This window comes from Eleginops maclovinus, chromosome 18 (assembly GCF_036324505.1).
Source record: "Eleginops maclovinus isolate JMC-PN-2008 ecotype Puerto Natales chromosome 18, JC_Emac_rtc_rv5, whole genome shotgun sequence".
Lineage (NCBI taxonomy): Eukaryota > Metazoa > Chordata > Actinopteri > Perciformes > Eleginopidae > Eleginops > Eleginops maclovinus.
The window spans coordinates 16,807,145-16,828,916 of record NC_086366.1 but is presented as its reverse complement, the minus strand read 5'-3'; the positions used below and the strand labels follow the sequence as shown (position 1 = coordinate 16,828,916).

The 21,772-nt window shown below is 37.7% G+C and overlaps 1 protein-coding gene and 1 long non-coding RNA gene across 2 annotated transcripts; one reads left to right on the top strand and one right to left on the bottom strand.

The window, feature by feature from the left end:
- The first annotated feature begins 12,759 nt into the window (after nucleotides 1–12,759).
- Nucleotides 12,760–16,071, top strand: LOC134880075 (uncharacterized). The gene is made up of 3 exons (XR_010167898.1): nucleotides 12,760–12,870; nucleotides 15,508–15,658; nucleotides 15,935–16,071. It is a non-coding gene; the product is annotated as an uncharacterized LOC134880075 (long non-coding RNA).
- Nucleotides 16,072–18,334: 2,263 nt separating this feature from the next.
- Nucleotides 18,335–21,498, bottom strand: dynll2a (dynein, light chain, LC8-type 2a). The gene is made up of 3 exons (XM_063906774.1): nucleotides 21,251–21,498; nucleotides 20,577–20,733; nucleotides 18,335–20,096 (listed from the first exon to the last, which is right to left on the bottom strand). Exons 2-3 carry the CDS (start codon nucleotides 20,706–20,708, stop codon nucleotides 19,959–19,961), a joined length of 270 nt encoding a protein of 89 aa, XP_063762844.1. The 5' UTR covers nucleotides 20,709–20,733; nucleotides 21,251–21,498; the 3' UTR covers nucleotides 18,335–19,958.
- Nucleotides 21,499–21,772: the final 274 nt, after the last annotated feature.

Sequence of the window (21,772 nt, the reverse complement as noted above, 5' to 3'; positions counted from 1 at the left end):
TCCAATCTGACTTTAAAGTGAAGGTAATTTAATTTAAATGTATTTCTTAACTTTATTTATCTTATTTTGTTGCAAAAATAAATGAGGTGTAATCGTTAAAAGTAGTAGTCTTTCCAAGGCAATTGGAAATATTAGCAAAAGTCCTGAAAGCGGCATCAAATGCGTGATTAAAGAGATTGATTAAGATTTTTGATTTATTTTTACGATTCGAGATTGTGTTGTTATTTAAATCATGTTTAAACTTCATTATTGGTTGGTAACTTTACTGTTTTTACTGGAAACTATTAACATAAAAAATGACCGCTGATGTTTAGCTCAAGTTAACTCTAGTCTAGACAGACATCGTTGTTCACAGACACGGAAAAATATAGACCTATATTAAACAATCTGTATGAAGAATTAAAACAAATGTAATTATCTTTTTATAGAAAATAAATACCCATACATGAAACCAAAGTTAATTGAAAGTTTTTTTGTACATCGTGAAGTGTTGGCATGTTGCACCTTTTTCTGAGCTGGGGGTCTAGCCTTGTGTGTGTTAATCAGAAGTGATACAGATAAACTAATACACATCAACAAATAGCACTAAAAAAAAAGACAGTCGTTTACAGTTTCTTTAAACTAGGGGAAAATACCATACTAAAGAACAACTGTACAGGTGACATGAGGAAGATACCGCTTAAACACCCTTCAGATTGACTTTCGCCCTCATTAAATTGCTTATATGGCATGTAAGATGATACTTCAAATCCCTTTAGTTGAGTACTGGGATTTCTGAACGCTTAACAAATGCTTCAACATTTAGGTTTTAATGTCTCTATAATGTAAATCTCAAATTATGATAAGGTAATAATAGAAAGATTCTGATGACCTATATGAGATCAACTAAATAGCATGTGTCAGTCATGTGACAAATTACCTAACTTTCCATAAATAAATGTTGTTGTTTTTTTTTTAACAACTTCCATTTGATGCAAACAAAACCTTGCTGTAAACAAAAAACGACCAGCCACTGACCTCCTCTGCATGGTGGTTTACAACAAGATACTTGACCAATTATTGGTTAGACATGTAATCTTTCAGTGTAGTATCAATGTGGTTGATCATTAGTAATACACAGGATTCTCTAAACCTATTAGCACCAGAGCAATGCAGATTTGTAGTTAGTGTACGGCAAAACTGCTTATGGTATATGGAATATAACTAAATATCAAAATTAAGTACGAGATAAAAGAAAAAGTTAAATTAACAACCCACCGCTCTGTCCTGCAGACCATTCTCTGTAAGAAAGTTAATGATATTATTATTAGGTACTTTTTGTTTTCCCAAAATACATTATCAAACTGTTTTTCTTTAATCTAAAGATCCACTTCAGTTTTCGGTATGGTTGGTGTCATTAAACGGATTACACCCTTATCTCCAGCTACTATTCTTGTGTAAAGTTTCCCCAAGTTGCACACCTAAGCTGCACTTCGCTCCGTTGTGTAAAGTGTTAATAACCCAGTGGAAACAGATAAATCACATTCTGTCTGCAGCTCCGTCATCTTCGGTTGACAAGTTAATGACTCATATGTTCATTTTAAATCTCAGAGATTGTTTTTTTACTAATACGACAAGAAATGGGTCAAGTTGATGTCTGACACTAAACCTTTTCCGATAACCGCAGTGGAACGGAGTGTTAAAGTTGGATATTGGTGTGAAACTGAAGATGTGTTGGGTAAAGTAGATGAAAGACCTTATTTGTAATTCATGTGAAGCAAAAATTTGAAATAATTACAGGAGTGTCTATATATTGAATCAATTTAAACAAAGATATGGATGGATGGATGGACACACACACACACACACACACACACACACACACACACACACACAACTTGTCACCTCTGGATGGCAAGACTTTGGCGTACATTTTTCTTGGCACTTTCACATGTTTCCATTTAATATGTGTCAACCATTAACAACAAATAATAACAAGCGGCAAAAAACTGTTTACCCAGTAGACAGACCATCACATCTGTGTTGTGAAATAGAACTAAGTACTGAAGCGCTACGTGAAACACACACATCACTTTCACACAGATCTGTGACACAAGCGTTGAGTAACTGGGGGGACAGGGACCATCCGGGACTGGAACTGTTTCCTCTAACTACACCTGTCCGAACACCTGAGCAGATGAGTCAGGCAGAGACCAACACTGCAAAGACTTTAGAGTTATAACAAGGTGTCTCAAGGTTGTCTCAATAACACTGATGCCCTTCATATGACCTAAATGAAAGCAAACAAGTCAATCGAAGAGAAGATTGGCTCCATCTGTTTCACTTAATACCTGTCCCTAAGTCTGATTCCCCACGACGTTGAATACAAAGACAGACAAATGGGAATGATTCCCCCTCAAACAACATAACAACAAGATCCTTAAGTTGAATAGGGTTTGGATCCGGAAGTGCGCATGCGTGAAGTGCTAGCAAAAGGCAGGCCCTCAACACTGCCACATCTACGAGACCGCAGCTCTCCACTGATGCAGAACGTGAGAAATCAAGCATTTTTAAGCCGCTATCTATAGCCAACAAGGTAACATTGGTGATTGAGCCTATGGATAACTGATGATATCCATCCCTAATCGTAACCCAAACCCAAAGAAAACAACATGGAGATCTTTGAGATTGTAAAATGAACACTAGGGTAATCCAAAAAGTCCTTAAATGTTACATTTGTGGAATTTTTCTGTCCATGTTATTCGAGGTTGAGACTGAAAGTTCCTAGGCTCAAGAATGAACGTTTACTGCTTATTTACCCCTTTACACTTTATCTATTTCACACCTGCTGCACTGAAGGCCTATACAATTATTTGTCTGCCATGCTCAGACAGGAAAACATGAAATTACTGAAATAGAGTTTGGATAGTCTTAACAAATATCAACATCTATGCAAAAAACTCCAAAGCCTAGATATCGAGTTAGAGATATGTGGTTTTCTAATTTCTTATCTCCAACACACTGAATACAATGTTTTTCATTCGTTAATTGGCATATGATCAATCTCTGATTCTGGACCAGACCAGCATCAACCTGTTCTCTGTGTCATTTCAGTACTTTAATCTCCAGGAAGACAATGAAAGTTACTGATGTTGGCTCAAGGTGTGCTTGGCTGCTTTTCAGTTTCTTCACTGACCTCTCACGACCTCTAGCTCCTCACTCCACGGCCTGGTTGGTGCACAGAGCGGAACATTTGGAAACTGGCTGAAATAAAAAGGGTAAAGTACATCATGTGTGCGTGATATTCAGGAACCAGCGGCCATGTAGCGTTCCGCAGACTGAGCTGGACCTTACCCTCAACCTGAACTCTCCGTCCACTCATGTCCTTTCAGAGACTGGAAATGGCTGCTTGCTTTTATAACATTCTGTAGCCAGTATCTGAAAAGGGGGGATTCATGTTGAAATTATTTCAGAATTTTGTATGGATTTAAAGGAATAGATTTCTTTGTTTATCCTAGCTTAGCATTAAGACACACAGGGAGGCAGCTAGCTTGACTCAGTCAAAAGGAATCAGAATATGCAAACTACCAAAGCTAACTTATTAACATGAATCTTGTTTGTTGACCTCATGCTCCTAAAAAATAACCCAAGAAAACTGAAAAAAATCATTTAGCAGTCAAGCTAGCCACTGGTTGGCAGTAACATGGTAGAGAAATGTCATGAAAAGAAAACGGAAACCTCATCATCGCATACACACATTTCAACCCACAAAAAATAGTTGTAAATATAAAGTATAGTCTAACAGTTTGAATGCAGTTATTACACGCCATGCAACCGTGGGGACAGGATACTGAAGCCCAGCAAATGGCGCTTTTGCTACACACAACAAACTGCAATCAGTAAGATAATGAAGATTACAAAAACAAAAACATAGTAATAATCAACATAATGATAAATAAATATGACTTACAGTCATAATGGAAAGTAACATGCGACATCAAGGTGACGGCAAAACCTCTGAAAGTCATAGCTTGCGGTAAAGCTGGATAGTCCAGCACACAACACCTCTGAAACTGAAAGTATTTGTTATACATTAGTATTTGTATGAAATTAATAAAATGAGATATAACATGTTGATAGGGTAACCGTAGGGGCACTGACAGGCAGATTTTGTTATATTTGAAAGGAGTTGCCTAGCTGTTGCTAAGCTCAATTAGGCCTATCCAGCCGCCAGCTTTAGCTTTATATTTACCTGAGTCTCTACAAGAATTGAAACAAGCATATTGGTTAAAATTGTCAAACTAGTTTAAAATGTTTTTCTTTTGTGAGCAGCATTGACAAGGGACATAATAAGAGAATATAATGTTTAACTTTATAAGAACAACAGATACATTGTTAGTAGAAGTTTTTGTAGGATCATTGTCTCAGTTGACTAAAGAAAAAACCTGTAAGGAGAGCTTAAATAATTGAAATAAAAGATAAGGGTTAAAAGAGCACACTTCTCATTTGTTCTTGTAGAACCCCCTCACAAAACCTTGTTAATCATGCAAATTGTTGGCTATTTTTGTGATTATCATGGGTTGTTAAGGTTTCTCTGTTATAAATCCATCAGTAATCACACTTTTCCACTTGTGCTTTGATTGCATCGCAGTTTGTTTTTATTGGATTGAGCTGCAACTTTGATCTCTATCAGAGCAATAACATGTCGTCACTTCACCCATGAATCACAGGAACATAGAGACACATTTTAGTTTCCTTCTGACTGATACATATGAGGATATAAGGACGAAGAAAGTGATAGAAAAGTGGAATCCATCTACTCCTCCCAATTCATAAACATGACCTGTGAATGATCCTGCACTGGGAAAACTGCAGAGGGCTCCCAGTTGCTGGCGGTGTGTCTCAAAGTGTGTCAACAAACACTGCAGCAGGGTGTGTGTGTGTGTGTGTGTGTGTGTGTGTGTGTGTGTGTGTGTGTGTGTGTGTGTGTGTGTGTGTGTGTGTGTGTGTGTGTGTGTGTGTGTGTGTGTGTGTGACAGAGTGTTTCTGTGGGTTTGAATCAAGACCAAGACTTGAAAGTCTCTCGCCTGTGTTTGCACTTCATGCAAAAGGTGTGTGTGTAGTCAGGGATTGAGCTTTTCCTCATCTTTTCTTTTGTTAAATCATGTCAGATCAGAGCAGCTTTGAGGTTTTGGCTTAGTCACTGCACAGCAAATTGGTTTCTGTCTCAGTGTTGTTTGATTATGTCTTAACTTCTCACTTGTGTAATATTGTTTTTAAAGTTTTCCTTACAATGACAAAGACGCTGATAAGAAACATCATACAGACAGATTTGGGATTTTCCACAATGTGAAGCTCGTGTTTTCAGACATGAAATAAAAATATAATGTGATGCAGTTCGACAGGTCAGGACGACCCATTACATCATCCAGACCGCCCCCCCCCCCAACAGTCTGATACTCCCGAGCTCTTACTGGAGGTGAGCCAGGCTGATGTATACTGCCAGAGTAAGTCATGTTTTGAAATTCATTGCACAATTGGCAATGTGATTTTATAGCTCCCATTATCAAAAGACATTTGTAGGAGATATTTGATGTTGCAAAGGCCATAAATCCTTAGCAGTTCAGTTAAGGAACCTGTGGAGCCACTCAGAGCCAAAGCCAGGACTAGCATAAACTTTCCACCAGATCAAGCAAACGGGGGGGGGGGGGACTGATATGATAATATGGCCAGATCATAATCGGACACATTTCTCTCCAAGCCCTGGAGCCTCCTGTCAGCTTCTGATCATTAAAAAGCAAGGAGAGGAAATGAGGAGAGAATTTTTAGGATGTTATATATCTCTTGAAAAGTGGATAGCATTTTTGAAAACATATGTTGAAAAGCATTTAGTCTTGACAATGTAAACATTTCCTCTCTGAGGTGGATGTCAATATGAATTAAAATGAACCTAAGAGCAAAAATGAATATGAAGAAGTAGTTTAGTTTATTCACTTGCAAATTGCACAAATGAACTACACACACGAAAAGATTTTTAGTATGGTGTGTTATGTGTAGTTGAACTGTTTCAATACATTTCTTAGATTACAAATGCTGATATATTTATTATAATGTATCTCGGCCTCAGGATGGAAGAAATGAGTAATGATCAATATCATATCATACTGACAGTGTGTGGTTTTTTTTGTATGGTTTATTAAAAGTGTGTGTGTGTGTGTGTGTGTGTGTGTGTGTGTGTGTGTGTGTGTGTGTGTGTGTGTGTGTGTGTGTGTGTGTGTGTGTGTGTGTGTGTAGCTGATGATGATCTCCTGGCTTTCCTCCTCCCAGCTGCTGTTGCTTCTCTCTCCTGCTGCATGGCTGCTGGTCAATATTGACTCAGGGATCGAAGCAACAGCCACTTTGTCACGGTGCAGGGGGGGCAGACCTGCTATCTCTATGGCATCAGGTAAAAACAGAAAAAAAATCAACTCATCATATGTCAGAATTAAAGAAAATTATGATAAAGGAAACATTTTAACATAAAGAGAGATTTGGACCACTAATGATTCTGTTTGAGATAAAGAAAAGGCATCTTTCGTACCAATGCACGAAACTACAACACTGAAACTGAAGCAGCCAAATGGAGTTCAGCCATCATTAATTAAGCAGTTGCATCTTACAGGAAATGCTTATTTCTATTGAGATATTGTCTATTTTTTTATCAGAACTTTTTTAAACTAAAGGCTAAAACTAAGAATTAAACTCATGGTTAAGCAGAAAATGTATTAAAGCTTCCTCTGTAGGTGTTAAATCTCAATATCTCATCCTAAAATAAGCAGATATTTATCTATTTGTAAATGTAAAGCTGTATAATATTCATATCCATTGATAGTAAAACACTACTTTTGTAATGGTTTTATTTTTGACACTTTAATGTTGAATTTGAAACATCTGGAAAGCAAATATTTAAGAAATCATTTTATTGAACAATAAAGCGCACAAAGACGTTGACAGCAGCGTCACAGTCAAACCGATTGAGTACAAAAAATAAATGAGCCACAAGAAAACACAAGCAGGCACACTGGGGCGTGAAAAGAAAGCTGCAGTCGGACAACATGATGACCGTACCATTGTTTTTCAGAGTGAACTAAATACGGTGTTACCATTCTTAGATGTGCTGGGAAAATGTATGATCTATACTGGGAGAGAATTTCACACATTTATTTGAACACCTACTCACAATCTTTGGAAGGCTCAACATACAATATTTTTGATATTTATTTCACTTTTCTGGAAAAGAAAAAAAGGTTTGAAGATAAAATAATATGCTTCACAAATAGCAAAACTGTTTGTGCACTGTACATATATTCCATCATTGACATTTGTTCCGTGGTTATCTATTAATCAACTCTGGGGGGATTTGCATGACTCTGACAGCGCTTCAATATCTCCAGTTTCATACCAGTGGTTCATTTTTGCATAGTCCTGTGGTGAATGCATTGAAACATAGGACTCCTTTTGTTAATGCGCTAAAGATTAGCTGTAGGATGTGAAGCTTCTCTGAGCCTACTGTTGAACTCACTGCTGACACCTAGTGACGACAGGACATCGTGCAAGTAGGACTGACCCACTCCCATCCATGCACCTGCCAAACTGTTGGTGTTCATGATGCTTTGGTCATTTTCTTGCATGTTTTATTCAATCCATCAAACTATATTAGATTTTTTCTTGTTATTCTAGAGTTGTATTGCCCTGGTCACACAGTGTGTACAAATGGCATATAACCATAAAGTTGAAACACACATATCACGTCTGACCTTATTTTGAGCAGACAAACTGTGCCAGGTCCATGTAAGGTGTGTCACCGTGCAATAAATCTCCTGAGAAAAGAACACAAGTGAATCAGATCCGAGCCGCTGGCTGCTGTACTCATCGGGAAGTCAAACACACACCTACAAGGAAGAGTTTCTGACGAATTATGGCACACGATAAGAATTCTCTTTATTTAGCAGTGCGTTTGGAAACGGGGGTGGAATGCAGTTATCAGATGTTTGCTTTGTGCTTGTTAACATTAAAATTCTCTGTGAACTCTTTGTTGTGCTAGATAGAACATCTATGCAGATTGGACTCATTAAGGCAACATCAGATTAAAACCAGTGGATGACAAGCTTGGTGTTGCTTGAGCTGTGAGATGTTTTACCAAAGATAAAGGAAGTATTAAGCTCCATTTCTGCATTTGACAGCATTGGTTAAATCATATGTAAGCTGGCAACTGAATGTATTATCCACTTGAATCGATCTGTAGTTTTATGGTATTTACTGTTGTACTAGAGAAAAACACTGAGTATATTCAATCAGAATCAATGAAAACTATATAGATAAAACTCCTTTCCTGTAAATTACTTCGAACACCAGCTCCAATTGATTGAGGTCCTCACACCTGCATTGATTGTTAAAAAGTGTCCTGGTGATCTAAACCAGCTTAGTGGGGCACAGAGACAACCCAGGATTCAGCAGTAGGCTTCATTTGATTTTGTCTCCGTCCATGGCTGCCTCTCTGCCCCATGTTTTTCTCTCTCCTTGTCTGCGCAATTAGAGATTCAAAAGTAATTACCTGCTCTGCTTCCTCTGCCATTAAATGGCAGGTTCACAGCACCCTGATTAATGCAGAGGCATGCACACCTGCCATTTGCGGCCACGGGAGGCGGAACGTTCTGAATGAAACCTGCAGGACGTCCAAGCCTACAAAACACAGAATTACAACACAACATGAGCAAAGGCCCCAGAGTGACAAAAACAGGTCTAAAATCATATTTATCTTGACACTCTTACTCTATCAAATCCAGTTTCATTTTGTCAAATTTCCTCAGTTTGTTATACTCCACATAAAAACAGGCAAAGTGCAGCTATGTTTATAATTTTCAGTTTGTACCAGAAACTTAAAACATGCACTAAAGTCTACTCACTTACTTTGTACACACAATCTAACTGTTGTTACGAATGCCATTTTTAGTTTTAAATAATTATTTATTGAGGCTTTGTATTTGATTATTCATAGAATTTTAAACTACTTCTACTTTACTAGAAACTACTCGGTGGCCAGGCACTTGCCCTTTTTAACATCTCCTGAAGATTACTTTATCCACTTGATACCTATTATTACTAATTTGATGAGAACTGCTTAAAACATGATTCTAAACTCCAGATTCAGAGGTCTGCAGACAACTTTAGAGTTTGGTGTCTCAGAGACCATATAGTATGGTTTATAAACAATAGATTAGTATTTATTTATATCTGTCATTGTTATTGACTGTGGCCCTCCTTAAAACTGCACAATTGTTTACCTGAGAGTGTTTTGTCTTACAAAAAGAAGACACATTTTGTTCATGCAGATCCCAAATAATAACAAAAACTGTATTTTATAGTGCCTATATTGCAGTCATTTCGACCTTTAACAATGAAGAAGAAAAGACAGTTTAAGGGACTTTAACTCAAGCATTTATATCTTCTACACTTCAGAGGAAAATGTACTTTTCTGTCAACCAGTACAGCTGTAGTTACATGAAAAGATAATGGCCTGCTAAGCAATAGCATAAAATATAATGAGAAGCATATCACTCACTACAACTGTGCTATTCTTGGACAATGTCACACATGTCATAAACATTTTTTTAACTTTCAACTAATGGCTATTATTAAAATAAATCATTTCAAATTGTTATTTATCCTTGCTTTATAGGATTATCAAACACTGACAATGTGCCAATATTTAAAATAAGAATGTATTTAGCGGTTTATCCTCATTAAGCATAGCGCATAACTACGTGTGATACTTCTTAGTATATTTTGTTGATAATGCTTTCGTTCTTTTACTTAAGTAATATGATTTTTACCTTTGATATTGATTATTTGCTCACTGTGTTACTGCTACTTAAGAATCAGAGTACTGGAATCTCAAACACAAGCCATATGAGTTGTATATAATTTGTTATGCAGCATTCCAATTCATCTCTCCCTCTTAAAAAATATAACTTAAAGACACCTAAATTTACGAGTGAAATCTAGTCTTTTTTTCTGTCAGCATTTTATTTGCGTGGTCTGACAGATGCAGTAGCAGGTTATCTTTCCAAGTCTATAAGCTCTTTTTATTTCTTTTTTTTTTGTTAACAGTTAATGTGTAACCGAGTGTTCGAGGAATCAGCACATTTCCTTTTACCTCATACAGCGATCAATGCTGGTGTGGCTTTGCTGCGAGGGAGCTCAATGGGATCATTGTCAAGAGCGCTACAGTAACTAATCTCATTCTGTCTGGGTTTGATATGACAGAAATGAAGTCATGCTATGTGTTTCAAACAGTAAACTTTTGGAAATATAGCTACAAGGGACTGCTTCTTCAATAAAAGCTCAGCATTAGGAAACACCTGCAGGCTACTGTTGACACAAACATCAAAACTTCATCTGTGGTAACATCTTGCCATCACAAGCTCCATCTTTCTCTTATAATCTGTTTTACTGTAAACATCAACTTTGATAGGAGAGATCTTTAACTTTACTTAGCTTTTGAACAATTAACATTCTGGCCCTGTGCCACCTAATGTGGAACCCAGTTATCTATTATTTCACGAGTAAAGAGAAAAGCTTCACACTCAGTCAACCATGGCATCTGTCTTGTCACCCTGTGATTGCTTAAAGCACCTACAGTAACCTTCTTTGTATCCATCATGACTAATTTTGTAAACGAAACATGCGTTATATCCTGTTTATTTTGCTATGTATTATTGTTACGGTGCATTTCTATTGAAAGTGTTTTTACTTGAACCTCTTCAGACGTTGAAAAAGCCTTCATACGAAACAGCCATGCTACTTTCTTCATTAGATTTTATTTATTGGGTATAATTTCAGCGGTGCTTTGAGCTAAAAGTAGAGCTAAGAATGATGGGAATGTATAGACCGTATGTGTTCACAAACAAAAGACTCAGAGAATTGAAAAGTTAAGAGATTACCAAAACTGTCACATATTTTGGATATCTGTCTCATAGTTTTCAAGATGTCTGGAAATGTCAGTCTCGAGGTGATGCAAGAGGGACCATTCATTTCAATTAAAAGATATCTAAAATGAACAAAGAACTTAGTGTAAACATCTTTTAAATTAACTGAATACAATTTACACTTGGCCATGCTTTACAAAACATAAATCATGTCAATACATCCGATAGTTTCAGATATATAGTTTAAACGTGCTGCCAACAGCCAAAATGACGCTTCAGTTTACCACCCTTTTGAAGGGAGTTTATTCATATGAGCCAGAGAGGTTAAAAAATGTCTGATATAAGAAGATGTGTGTAATTTTATAGATTGTTAAACTTATACTAGAAATGTTATATAGATGTGTTCTCAGAAACCCATTTCCAAAAGCTCACCCCCCCGTCCACGCTCCACCACTAGTGATTGGACTCTGGACCTCTGTCTCCACGCTCCTCTGCTCATCCCTAAAATTAATTCATCCGCACATCTCTGTCCCTCCAACACCACATTAACCCCGACCACAGGAGGCATCCTGTCGGAAAAAAATGTCCCTCTCTGGCTTCACGGTGAAACATCAGTTTGACCTTTCCACCTCAGACCCTCTCTCTCTGCTCTTTCCCACCCTCGCTTGCTTCATCCAGATTTCAACATGATCATGCTGTGAAATGAACGCCGAACAGTAAAGAGACAGGTGTTTGGGAAGGAAAGACATAAATAGCAAGTATCAGTGTGATAAAAAATATACAAATTAAGAAATAACTAATCCTTGTCATTCTCCAAACATGTCCTCGGTTGCCATACTTTTGTGAGGAAGACTCATTTCAGAGGGTCACGCCACACTGGCTGCTTTCTGGAGGACAGAGAAACTGTAATTGGGGGCCATTAGCTGTTGCCCAAGACCAGTCATGCAGGATGGGTTTGTAGATTGAGACATGGTGACTGCACAGTCCCACCGCCTGTATCAGTGTCCCCTACCTGTGTGACTTCCCCACCCCCAACCCCCGACCTCCCTGACCAAACCCGCTGCATGACCCCCCATACACACACATACCTCTCCATGTCCTTTGGTTTTTTGCATTGTCTTTAAACAGACCTTGAATAAAGTCAGGGCCAGCAAGACCCAACAGCATTCAAATAAAAAGGCACTTTTATAACAGCTTTAAAGTTGTGTCAAGGCAATCTAACCCCATCAGTTATACCTGTCTAATGGCTCCTGCCTGGCTTTGTGCCAAGGACCCCCTATCTCACCTTATTCAAGCCTTTACTATGACCAGAGCTGTTACACATCGCAAATATATTAAAGGGTTAAGTATGGGGAAATAGGTGTTGAAGGTTTTCATGTGAAATTGAACATTGCAATACTGAATATTGTTTGTGAGACTTGAGTGTGTTTAGCATGGATGTTGAGAAATAAAGTTTATAGGGATTAAACTGTTGAAGAAAACAACAAAATCAAATGTTTACAATGAACCTAATTCAATGTTAAGTCCTGATAACTTCAGTTCTGTAAAGAGGTAGGAACACTGCTTATGCAAGTAACTCGTTCTTTTTTGCAAAATCAACTTTTTGGGTAATTTTCCTCCTAATTTTGAAAAACATTTCTCCAAATAGTTTTACGTTAAGATTTCTACATGAGAATAAAAGGTTTGTGTTATAGTAAAGCTTCTTTTTGTTTGCAGTGCATGAAGGCAGCACAGGACCCCTCCTGTAGCCGCAGATTCAGTCACTGAAGACAGAGTTTCACAGTCCCTCTCATAAAGAGTTGCCCTGCTTTATGACCCTATTGCCCAACATCACATGCCTTCAGTGCAGGGATTTGATCTGAGATAAGGGAAGAAAGTACCGAAAAAAGACTCCGTCTCCTGATTCCTTTTGCCGATCGTTCAGGTAAGTGAACAGGATGGGAAACACGCCGAAGTATGGCTCTAAAAAAGTATGACAATAAAAACAAAGTTGAAAACAGTCTTGTGACTATTTCTTCACGTAGGGTAGGAAGTGAAAAAGTGCAATTTCTTTGGAAGGTATCAAAGCAGTTCTGAATCAGTTAGATGCCCTTATTGCACACAAGTTTTATAAATCATGTCTTTATGATAAGCTGATTACCTTACCCTTGACAGCAGCGCACAGCGAAGGCAGTAAAAGGTGCAGGATTACAAGGTGATGGTTCATAAAGGGTTTGGCTCAGATAAGATGGTTTGTGGGAGTGAGAAAGGACTGGTGACTTTAGGTCAACGGAAACTTAGTTTTCTTACTGACAATGAGGCTGATTAAGCAACATTTTAGTGCAATAAAATCTAGTTATTTTCAGCAACTTGTTCAATATAGGAATGTAGTTCCGTTTTGCCAGAGCAACCTTTTTATGTGTTTTCAGTAGTACCTGTGCTGACAAGGTCATAAAAATATTGCGGCCCATGAAAGGCAGCCATTTCAACCTTTAACCTGATCCTCGCTAAGTCACGCAGGATGTTTGCTAAGATCTGGTGACTTTAAAACTCAATGTTATGTATGTAATGTATATTTGATACTTTTTATCATGGAAAACATTGAGGCATGAGGGGCTGACGTTTTATAAACCTCTGAGCCTACCACCTGCAGTTTTTCCATTTACTTTGTAATGCCAAAGAAATGCCTCCGCGCTGAATATCACCTTTCTAATCTTCAGAAAGGCTCTATTATTGAGCCTAATGGCACATGAGCGATACCACACCTGAGGGAACTGCTTCAGCAACTGCCCATAGTGCAATGCAAACCTTCATGGCTGCACTCCATTCAGGGGAAACCATTAGAACAAACTGCTCTCGGGTGCAGCAAAGCAGACCGGGCACCATCATTTATGAACCAAATCACCTCTGGCTGCCCTATGCAAGGACAAAGCAGCAACTGTCTGCATGCAAACTGTCACAGAGCAACCAAACACAGGTTCTGAGCAAGTGAGAAGTACAAACAAATGTATCTGTTAACTTATTAAGAACTTTTGTAAAGACATATTCGATCAGTAATGATAAATAAATCAAAGCTTTGCTACATTCTCATTTTTGTTGCAATTGTGTTCTTCCACCATAAAAACTATCCTGTAGCAAACTGCATCATAAATTCTTTCATGGTGGTATTTATAAGCACTTGCACTTTATGGGCATGAACCATGGGATTGGACGATTGTATTTATTGTGTTGTTACTGTATTTTGATAGTGGACACACCTTGTTGTGTGTACTATGTGATTACGTGTTTTGCAATATATGGCAATAGGTTTTTTTGAATCTTACATCCATAAATCAAGCATTCAGTTTTATTTCCAAAATGTTCCAATTATGTTATAACCATGATTCACTGGAGCTGTATTTCTATTTAATAGCCTGGCTGCGTTAAAAGGCACTGTAAAGCTGCAGGTGCCTTCAATGAACACTAAAGTCATTTACATTCATATCATAAAGACAAGAAAGAGCGAAAGAAAGAAAAATTGTCATAAAGAGAAATGTCTCCCTCTTGTGGTTAAAATCTGGAAATGCAAAAGAGCAAAATGAAGACACTAGGAGCATCTCTGATAGGATTTACAAACTAATTAAGCATGACAGTATATTTTCAACAAATTAATTCCAATCATGTAAGTAACATCTATCTGTCAGGAACATATCAGAGGCAGCACGAAGCTCCTCAAATAGCACTATGAATTACTGTACAGGCAAGACTGTGTCACTGGAGAACAGTTATGTAATACTGTTTAACGTTTGTAATGCAGTACTTTATAATATATTATGTAAGGAGAAGACAGTGTTTCTTCATGAATGAACATGGCGCCTGGTGCCTTATATCTTTACTGGTTTTAATGCAGTGCCTTAGTATTATATAGGATGTTAATATTACATCACAGATCTTTAAGAAGTAGATGACTCATCGAATAAAACAGTTTATCTATGGTTATAAACATTAAGCCCTTTATGAGTATAAACTAAAAGTATATTAAGTATTGGCTTTACATGTTCTAGTTTAAAGGATAAGGGGCAGTAGCTCTGAAGTTGTCTTAAAATATCTTATTATTCTTTATCTAAAAATAAACAAAAACTAAAATTATATGAACATAAATGGCAATTCATTTTTAATTTAAATTAAAGTATTTTGTATTTCTATGACCTTTTCTTTCTCAATTCTGCAATTTCCATAAAAGTTTACATTGAACAATATACAAAGAAGAGGTAATCTAGATAAAGCTAGAAAGTATTAATTTTCATATCTGTGTTGTATGTTAATATGTCCTTGGAAAAATACATTACAAATAGCTTCTGATGTAATTGTTTAACCTCTAAACATACAGAAGTCTTGAATGTAAAGGACGAAGAATTGTCATGCAATGACGCATTCAAAGAAGTTTCCTCTAGGGAACAACAGCATGCACTTCAGCCTACACACTGTGTCCTTTTGCTGGTCCATGTGTCCAGTTGCTCTAATTACCATATTAATGTGGCATTTTTTTCTATCAACATCCCTGATGTTTGAGTATGACTCACTTGCCTCCTTGTTCTGCCAGTGTTGAGTCCGCCCACTGGTCATCTCACAGTCTATGAGGCATCTGCATAGACTGCACAAACCTTCCCCACATCAATGAGAGGCAAAAAGCAGGCCTGAGAACAAAGCAGGCCGGAGCCAAAAAAAACCACATTGTGTTTGGTGCAATTCAGGTAATTCAAATGTTGTTTTTTTCAGACAGAACATGTGAGGAGCTAGAGAGCACTAAAAGTATCTTTAGATTTGGAATGCTTAATATATCTTAAAACCTGGTGGGAATTTTGCAGTGCCAGGGAGTTTAATTTGTTTTATCTTTGTCACTTTCAAAGCAACAATTCAGGCACATAAACTGACATAATGAAATGTGCAAACTTTTAAACCTTCTAATTCTTGGCCAATCAATTATCCTTGTGGTGTAAATTTGAAAATGCTCTGACCATGAATTACAGCTCTGTGTGGGAGGATGGATGAAGGCAGCCAGAGGCTACACTATGACAGAGAGGCAAGCAGGTGGAGGGGGAGGAGACGCTGATGGGAAAACAGGAGTGTAACACATCAGTGAAGATTCAATGAAAAGCAGACCAGCCTCTGACGCACCTCTGTTGTAAAATGAGTGAATAAAAACATGAGACATTCTTCATTATTTCTGATGACCTTATTAATTTCACTCACTAAAGGGAGCTGTATAAATCCCAGCACATGACGTGTTAAGGACTTTTTAGCTTTAAAATCACGTGGATGTAGAAAATGCAAAAAGTGTTTTTTTTTTATATTTAGTCAAAGACTTCCAGTTATTTCTACAGGGTGTCTCATTTCACTCAGTTTGACCTCAGTCTGTCTCCAGAAATTATTCATCAGTGACTTGTCCTTTAATTTGTCTGCTTTTTCAGCTCTGCTGGGTCTGCATGCTCTTGTTTCTACAGATTTCCATTTACAGACATCTTGTAACTTACGCAACTATAATCACTATACTCGCATCGCATTTGTCAGGGAGAAATCACTGGTCACTGAAACAGAAAAAAATACCTTAGATGTGTGTTATATTGTAGATTATGCCAAAGGAAAACATAACATTTGTAATGTTTCTATGATTAAATTACATTGAAATGCATACCATTACATCAGCCCTGATCTGGACACATAATCTCTGTAATGAAACTGAGGTCCAACTTCTGTTCCTGTGAGTCGTACGAAGTCATGTCTACTCAAGTTTTCATGCCATCCAAATAGCAGCGCTCTGTGTACTGAGCTTCCATCGACTGAATGTTGGTTCATCAGTAAAATCAGCTGGTGTAGTATTTAAACAGGCTTTAGAAGGCACATTGTTGGATGGCACTAGTTTGTGCAGTAATAAGAAGAGGACAAAACCACAGACATGCAAGGATCTGGATGCTACAACTGTGATGCAAAAACTGTATTGATTTGTCTGGATGAAGCAAAAGTACATATTTTTCCTCTGACCGGTAGAATTATTTATTAATCTAGATTATTTAGATGTAATTTGATATGGGTTCAGACATGTCTGCCTTTCCTGCAAAAGCATTTGACACACTCAACAGCAATCTCTCTTTTTAGAGATCATGGCCTGGTTATACAATGCACCAACCTTATAATTTGCAGAATCATGTAGGAACTGTTTTCTCTCTGACTTATCACTGCTCAGAAGGAAGCGTGTGTCTATTCATGAAAGAGATTCCAAGCAAAATTATTCTTCAAGGGCTGGGGCCACAATCATCAGGTTTGTTGCCTTAGAATTTCACAAACTGGGTGCCACACTTCACGATGAAAAACAATTACATTTAAAATCTGTTAAGTGTCACTTTACCAAATGACTAAAAAATATGTGATCCAAATGAAGTGGACCTTAAATGTATGGAATCAGGTTTTTGCTTGATCTAAATGGCATTAACCTAATTCTATACAATTGCAGCATCACAGAGTTTTTGAGCTGTCAAGTGTCTTAGCGATCGATATGGGCAACCAGCACAACACTACAGCGGCTGATGTCACATTTACATGGTTTGTAGTCCTCATCTCTGAATGAAGGTCTCACGCACTTGTTGCTATGGGCTGTTTTTCACACTAGACCACTTGAGCCTCAGTTATAAAAACCCAATGAATCCAAAATTAAGAACATACTATGTTGCTTTCAGCTTTAAAACATGAATGCTGAAACCTAACTACTGTGTTTTTCTCTTTATTTTCCATTTCGCTTTCACAATATGGGCCTGTTGTACCATTCTGTTCTTTATTGAGTTGGGATTTATTATCATTTTCTATGGAAGGATATGACTCAAGGTCAAGTTGATTGTGCAGTCCCAGTGAGCTTCAGAAAATTCAAATAACTTGGCTACCATCTTTAAATGTATGTTTATGGCTTCAATTATATATTGTACATAATGAATAAGTGTCTTTATAAGGTATGTTATGCAAACAATATATTAAAAACTTACCAGGGCTGCTGCAAGTTACAATCATTTTATCGGTTTAAATATTATTTTGATCAAGCTTCTAATTAGCATTTTATTCACTGTTACGGTTTTAGCAATAGACCATCACAGTACAGTGAGGTTTAATGTGATCTAAAGTGGCTTGTTTTGTATAAAATAGAGGAGTTAAAACTATTGTTTCCATATAATCAACATGACAGTAGGCTAACTAATGAAAGTGACGACAGGCGTATTTTACGAAACATCCCTGCAAATATATAAAAAATGAATTATTCATAGTTATTAAATTAAGTAAGTAATTATTCATCAGTAATGCCTAAAGGATTTGGTTTCTGTCTATCGTCGAATCAACTAATGATTTCAGCATGGAGTAACAACAAAAACAAAGGCCACAGTGTAATAAGTCAACAATTTTTTTTTTTATTTTATCGAGTTTGTACGATTTTGGTTCTGTAGCAACCTACTGGATAACTCTAATGAAGTGCAATTGTACTCAAGCCAGTAACAGTTGAGAGCAATGACAGGCACACATTTTGTGCAAATCGGACAGCATTGGAACAGCTCCTACATATAGACAGCAAAAATACATGCCAGAGGAAAACAATACTTAATTGACAATAGTTAGGAAGACTTCCCTCAATGTCAATCCAAGCCAACACTTGAGAGATACACATTTACCCATTGTTGGATTATGGGGGAGAGCAAATAAAAACATTCAGTATTTACACACAGCGAGATATGTGTGGTATCCAGCCAGAGGATTAAATCCCTTTAATCTACCATCTTGAAGATTCCTAACATTAAGCATTGCCTTTCAAACTTATGCCAACAAAAAAATAAAAATAAAAATACCCGAATTGTGGTGCTAGATAAGGGATGCGCCTCCTTGTAGTTGCTTTAAGACAAGCTCTTAAAGGCTTTGTCTTTTTTGCATGTGTGGCAGTACACTGGCAATGCAAAAATAAAGGTTGGGGTTTATGCGACTTAAAGTAACAACGAGCCACACACAACGATACAACAAGATGAAATACAGGGGCGCTGGGAGCCTTGGTACAGTTGACTGCAGAAGTTCTAAATCACCTTCTTAATGCTGAAAATCTACATTTTCAAAAGTTAAATCATTTATTCAGCTTGAAGATGAGCTTTTGTTTGTGTCTGATGTCTGCTGACGGCTAAATAAATTGTGATGTATAACCTCCAAACATGCAGATTGTTGAGTTGTAGGAGTTTGGTAGCCAGTCTTTAGCATAATTACTCAAACTAACAAAGCCTTAAGTCTGTGTTTTTGAGCATTATATGCTCAATTGTCCCTCACAGTGAAATTGACAAACTGGAAATGTGTGCACCAGCTTGTGTTGTCTCCAATATGTCAAGTATGTTAGATGTTGCAACAACTACTTTTCTGAAATCCAGTGGACATTATTATTATTTTAAATCAATAATGTAACTTAAAAGGATGTGGTATTCCCATGTACAGACAAAATAATTTGTAAAATAGCCGTTATAAACTGATATAATGCTGTTTGTCCACATTGAAACCAAAGGAAGGCCATGAATTAACACACGTGGAAAGACTATTTTGTCCCGTTAGCCAACCTCTTTTCATGATCACACATTTAAATGTTGATAATGAATTGTTAAACCGGTGCACACAGAATTATTTTACCATCTAAATCGACAGATGGAGTCTGGGTCTGGCAATGCCACTTGTGAAGGAAAGCAAATGCACCACTACATTCTACAGCTTTCCTTTATTATACAATCAAGGGCCACGTTGAAATCTTTTACAACCTAGAATTTAACAGCATCAACAAAAACTACTTCAGTTGCATTCAAATTGCAACTATCAAAAAGTAAACTTACTGAAACATACATATTAAATAGGGTATAGTCCATGCAATTGAGCACGGCCGGGTCTGCATCATTATGGTATGTCGTTATTAGTGTATGGGAGACATCAGCCACTAGTGCTTTCCGATTTAGGTTCAGGGAGCAAAACTCCTCAACAAACATCAGAAACGTCTCAGCCAGACTTGAAGAGCAAGATGGCCACTTGGCCCAAGTAGAAGTAAATAAAATGCTTTGTCTCGTGGGTGACGTAGCTGCCGAAGTTCCTCCCGACGATGCAGTGCCAGGTGGGGTTATACTTCTTGTCAAACTCCTAAAACATGTCAAAAGAAGAAGATCAGGGAAAGAGGCCCTTACAGCGTCAAGAATAATCATAAACTTACAATTCTGCTTACTTATGTATAAAATAGTTTTTTTTCCCAGCGTCTGTTCTACTGTTTCTATTCAAGTTCATAAATGTGTAATGTTTGGCTTTTGACTGTATAGCTTTTCAATTATCTGTAAGGCACTTTAGATAGTGATGGCCTGTTTGAATGTAGCACAATAATAGGTGATTGATTTAGAACATGAACTATTCTTCTTTATCTGTCTAACTTGGTAGATTGGGGGGGGGAGCTTGTTGACTTGTGACATCTCAAATAATAAAGTAGTGGCTACGGCCCTGATCATAAGAGCCTCGTCTCCCCATTTAACCAAAAATAGATCTAAGAATATAAAAGGCTTTGAATTTGCACATCATGTGCCAATGATGTAAGCATACAGAGACTCCATCCATGCTGCTGGTCTGTCTCACCTTCTTGATGTAGGCTGCGATGTCCTTCTCTATGTTGTACTTCTCCATGGCCTGAGTGGCACAGTCCACGGCGTCCTGCTGCATGTCCTCGGACATGTCTGCGTTTTTGATCACAGCTTTTCTGTCAGTCATGGTTGTGTATGATGATAATGCCTGCCTGAGGAGAAAAGGAGCACGTTCACTGCACTGAAAATGAACACCGCACGTGGTGATGAGGATGTTTAGGCCAGCCAGCAGGACCTACCAAAAACATCAATCATACGCAGTAGATTGCCCATTTGGCTCAGAGTTTCCTATCATGTGCACTGATTCACAGTCCTTACTTAAGGTCATGTGTTGTTATCTATATATTATTATCTAAAGGGATGATTTGAGTGTTGCATAGATTGGCTGCGAAACTTGATACAGGTGGAGTTAAATTACTTGGCAAAATCACTTTCAGATAAAAGCAGCTTCTGCATCATGAGACCAAAAGTATCACAATGTATCTTATGAATGATGTGCTCTGGCAGTAATAACGTTGCTGCTATACCTGCCAGTACAGTCCACTTGAATACAGTCGAATTACAACAAGGCATACAGTAAAAAGCTCACCATCATAAGAGAAACTCGCTTCAGAAATATGTCAAGACATGCAAGTCAATATTTTTCACATTAGAGAAACTGCAACTCACCTTTTGTTGAAGCGAAGGGAAACACTTCTTTCCAAAAAAATATGTATTTCACCCAGCCAGAGGGAAGGTTCAGATGATGCTGCGGCTAATTGCTTTTTAAAGATTTACACAATAAGCATGTAGGCAGGCTGGCTCTCTCTGCTGTGCTCCAGCAGCTCCCCGCCCCTCTGCTGCATGCTGCCCTCTGCCATTGGCTGAGCCGCAGCCTCCCTGTGTGTTGCAAGCGTTTTTCTCCAGCTCCTGTCTGCCGGCATCTTATTTCATCCCACAATGCATCATTCACAGTATACACCACTGACTGTGGGCTAAAAGGAAACGAGACCTTGGCTGTGGGTAGGTATCGTTTGGCTGTGTGTAAAGGCTTTTTCAGCGGTTGTCGTCACAGCTAAGACTCTGGAGCTTTGAATACTAAACATATGCACTGCTAATGTGTTGGTGGCGGGTTTTTTTTATTAGCATAATTTCTCATCAGCCTTAATTCCTGCTCCTTTATAGTTTTAGAATTATAATTTGTATTTACTC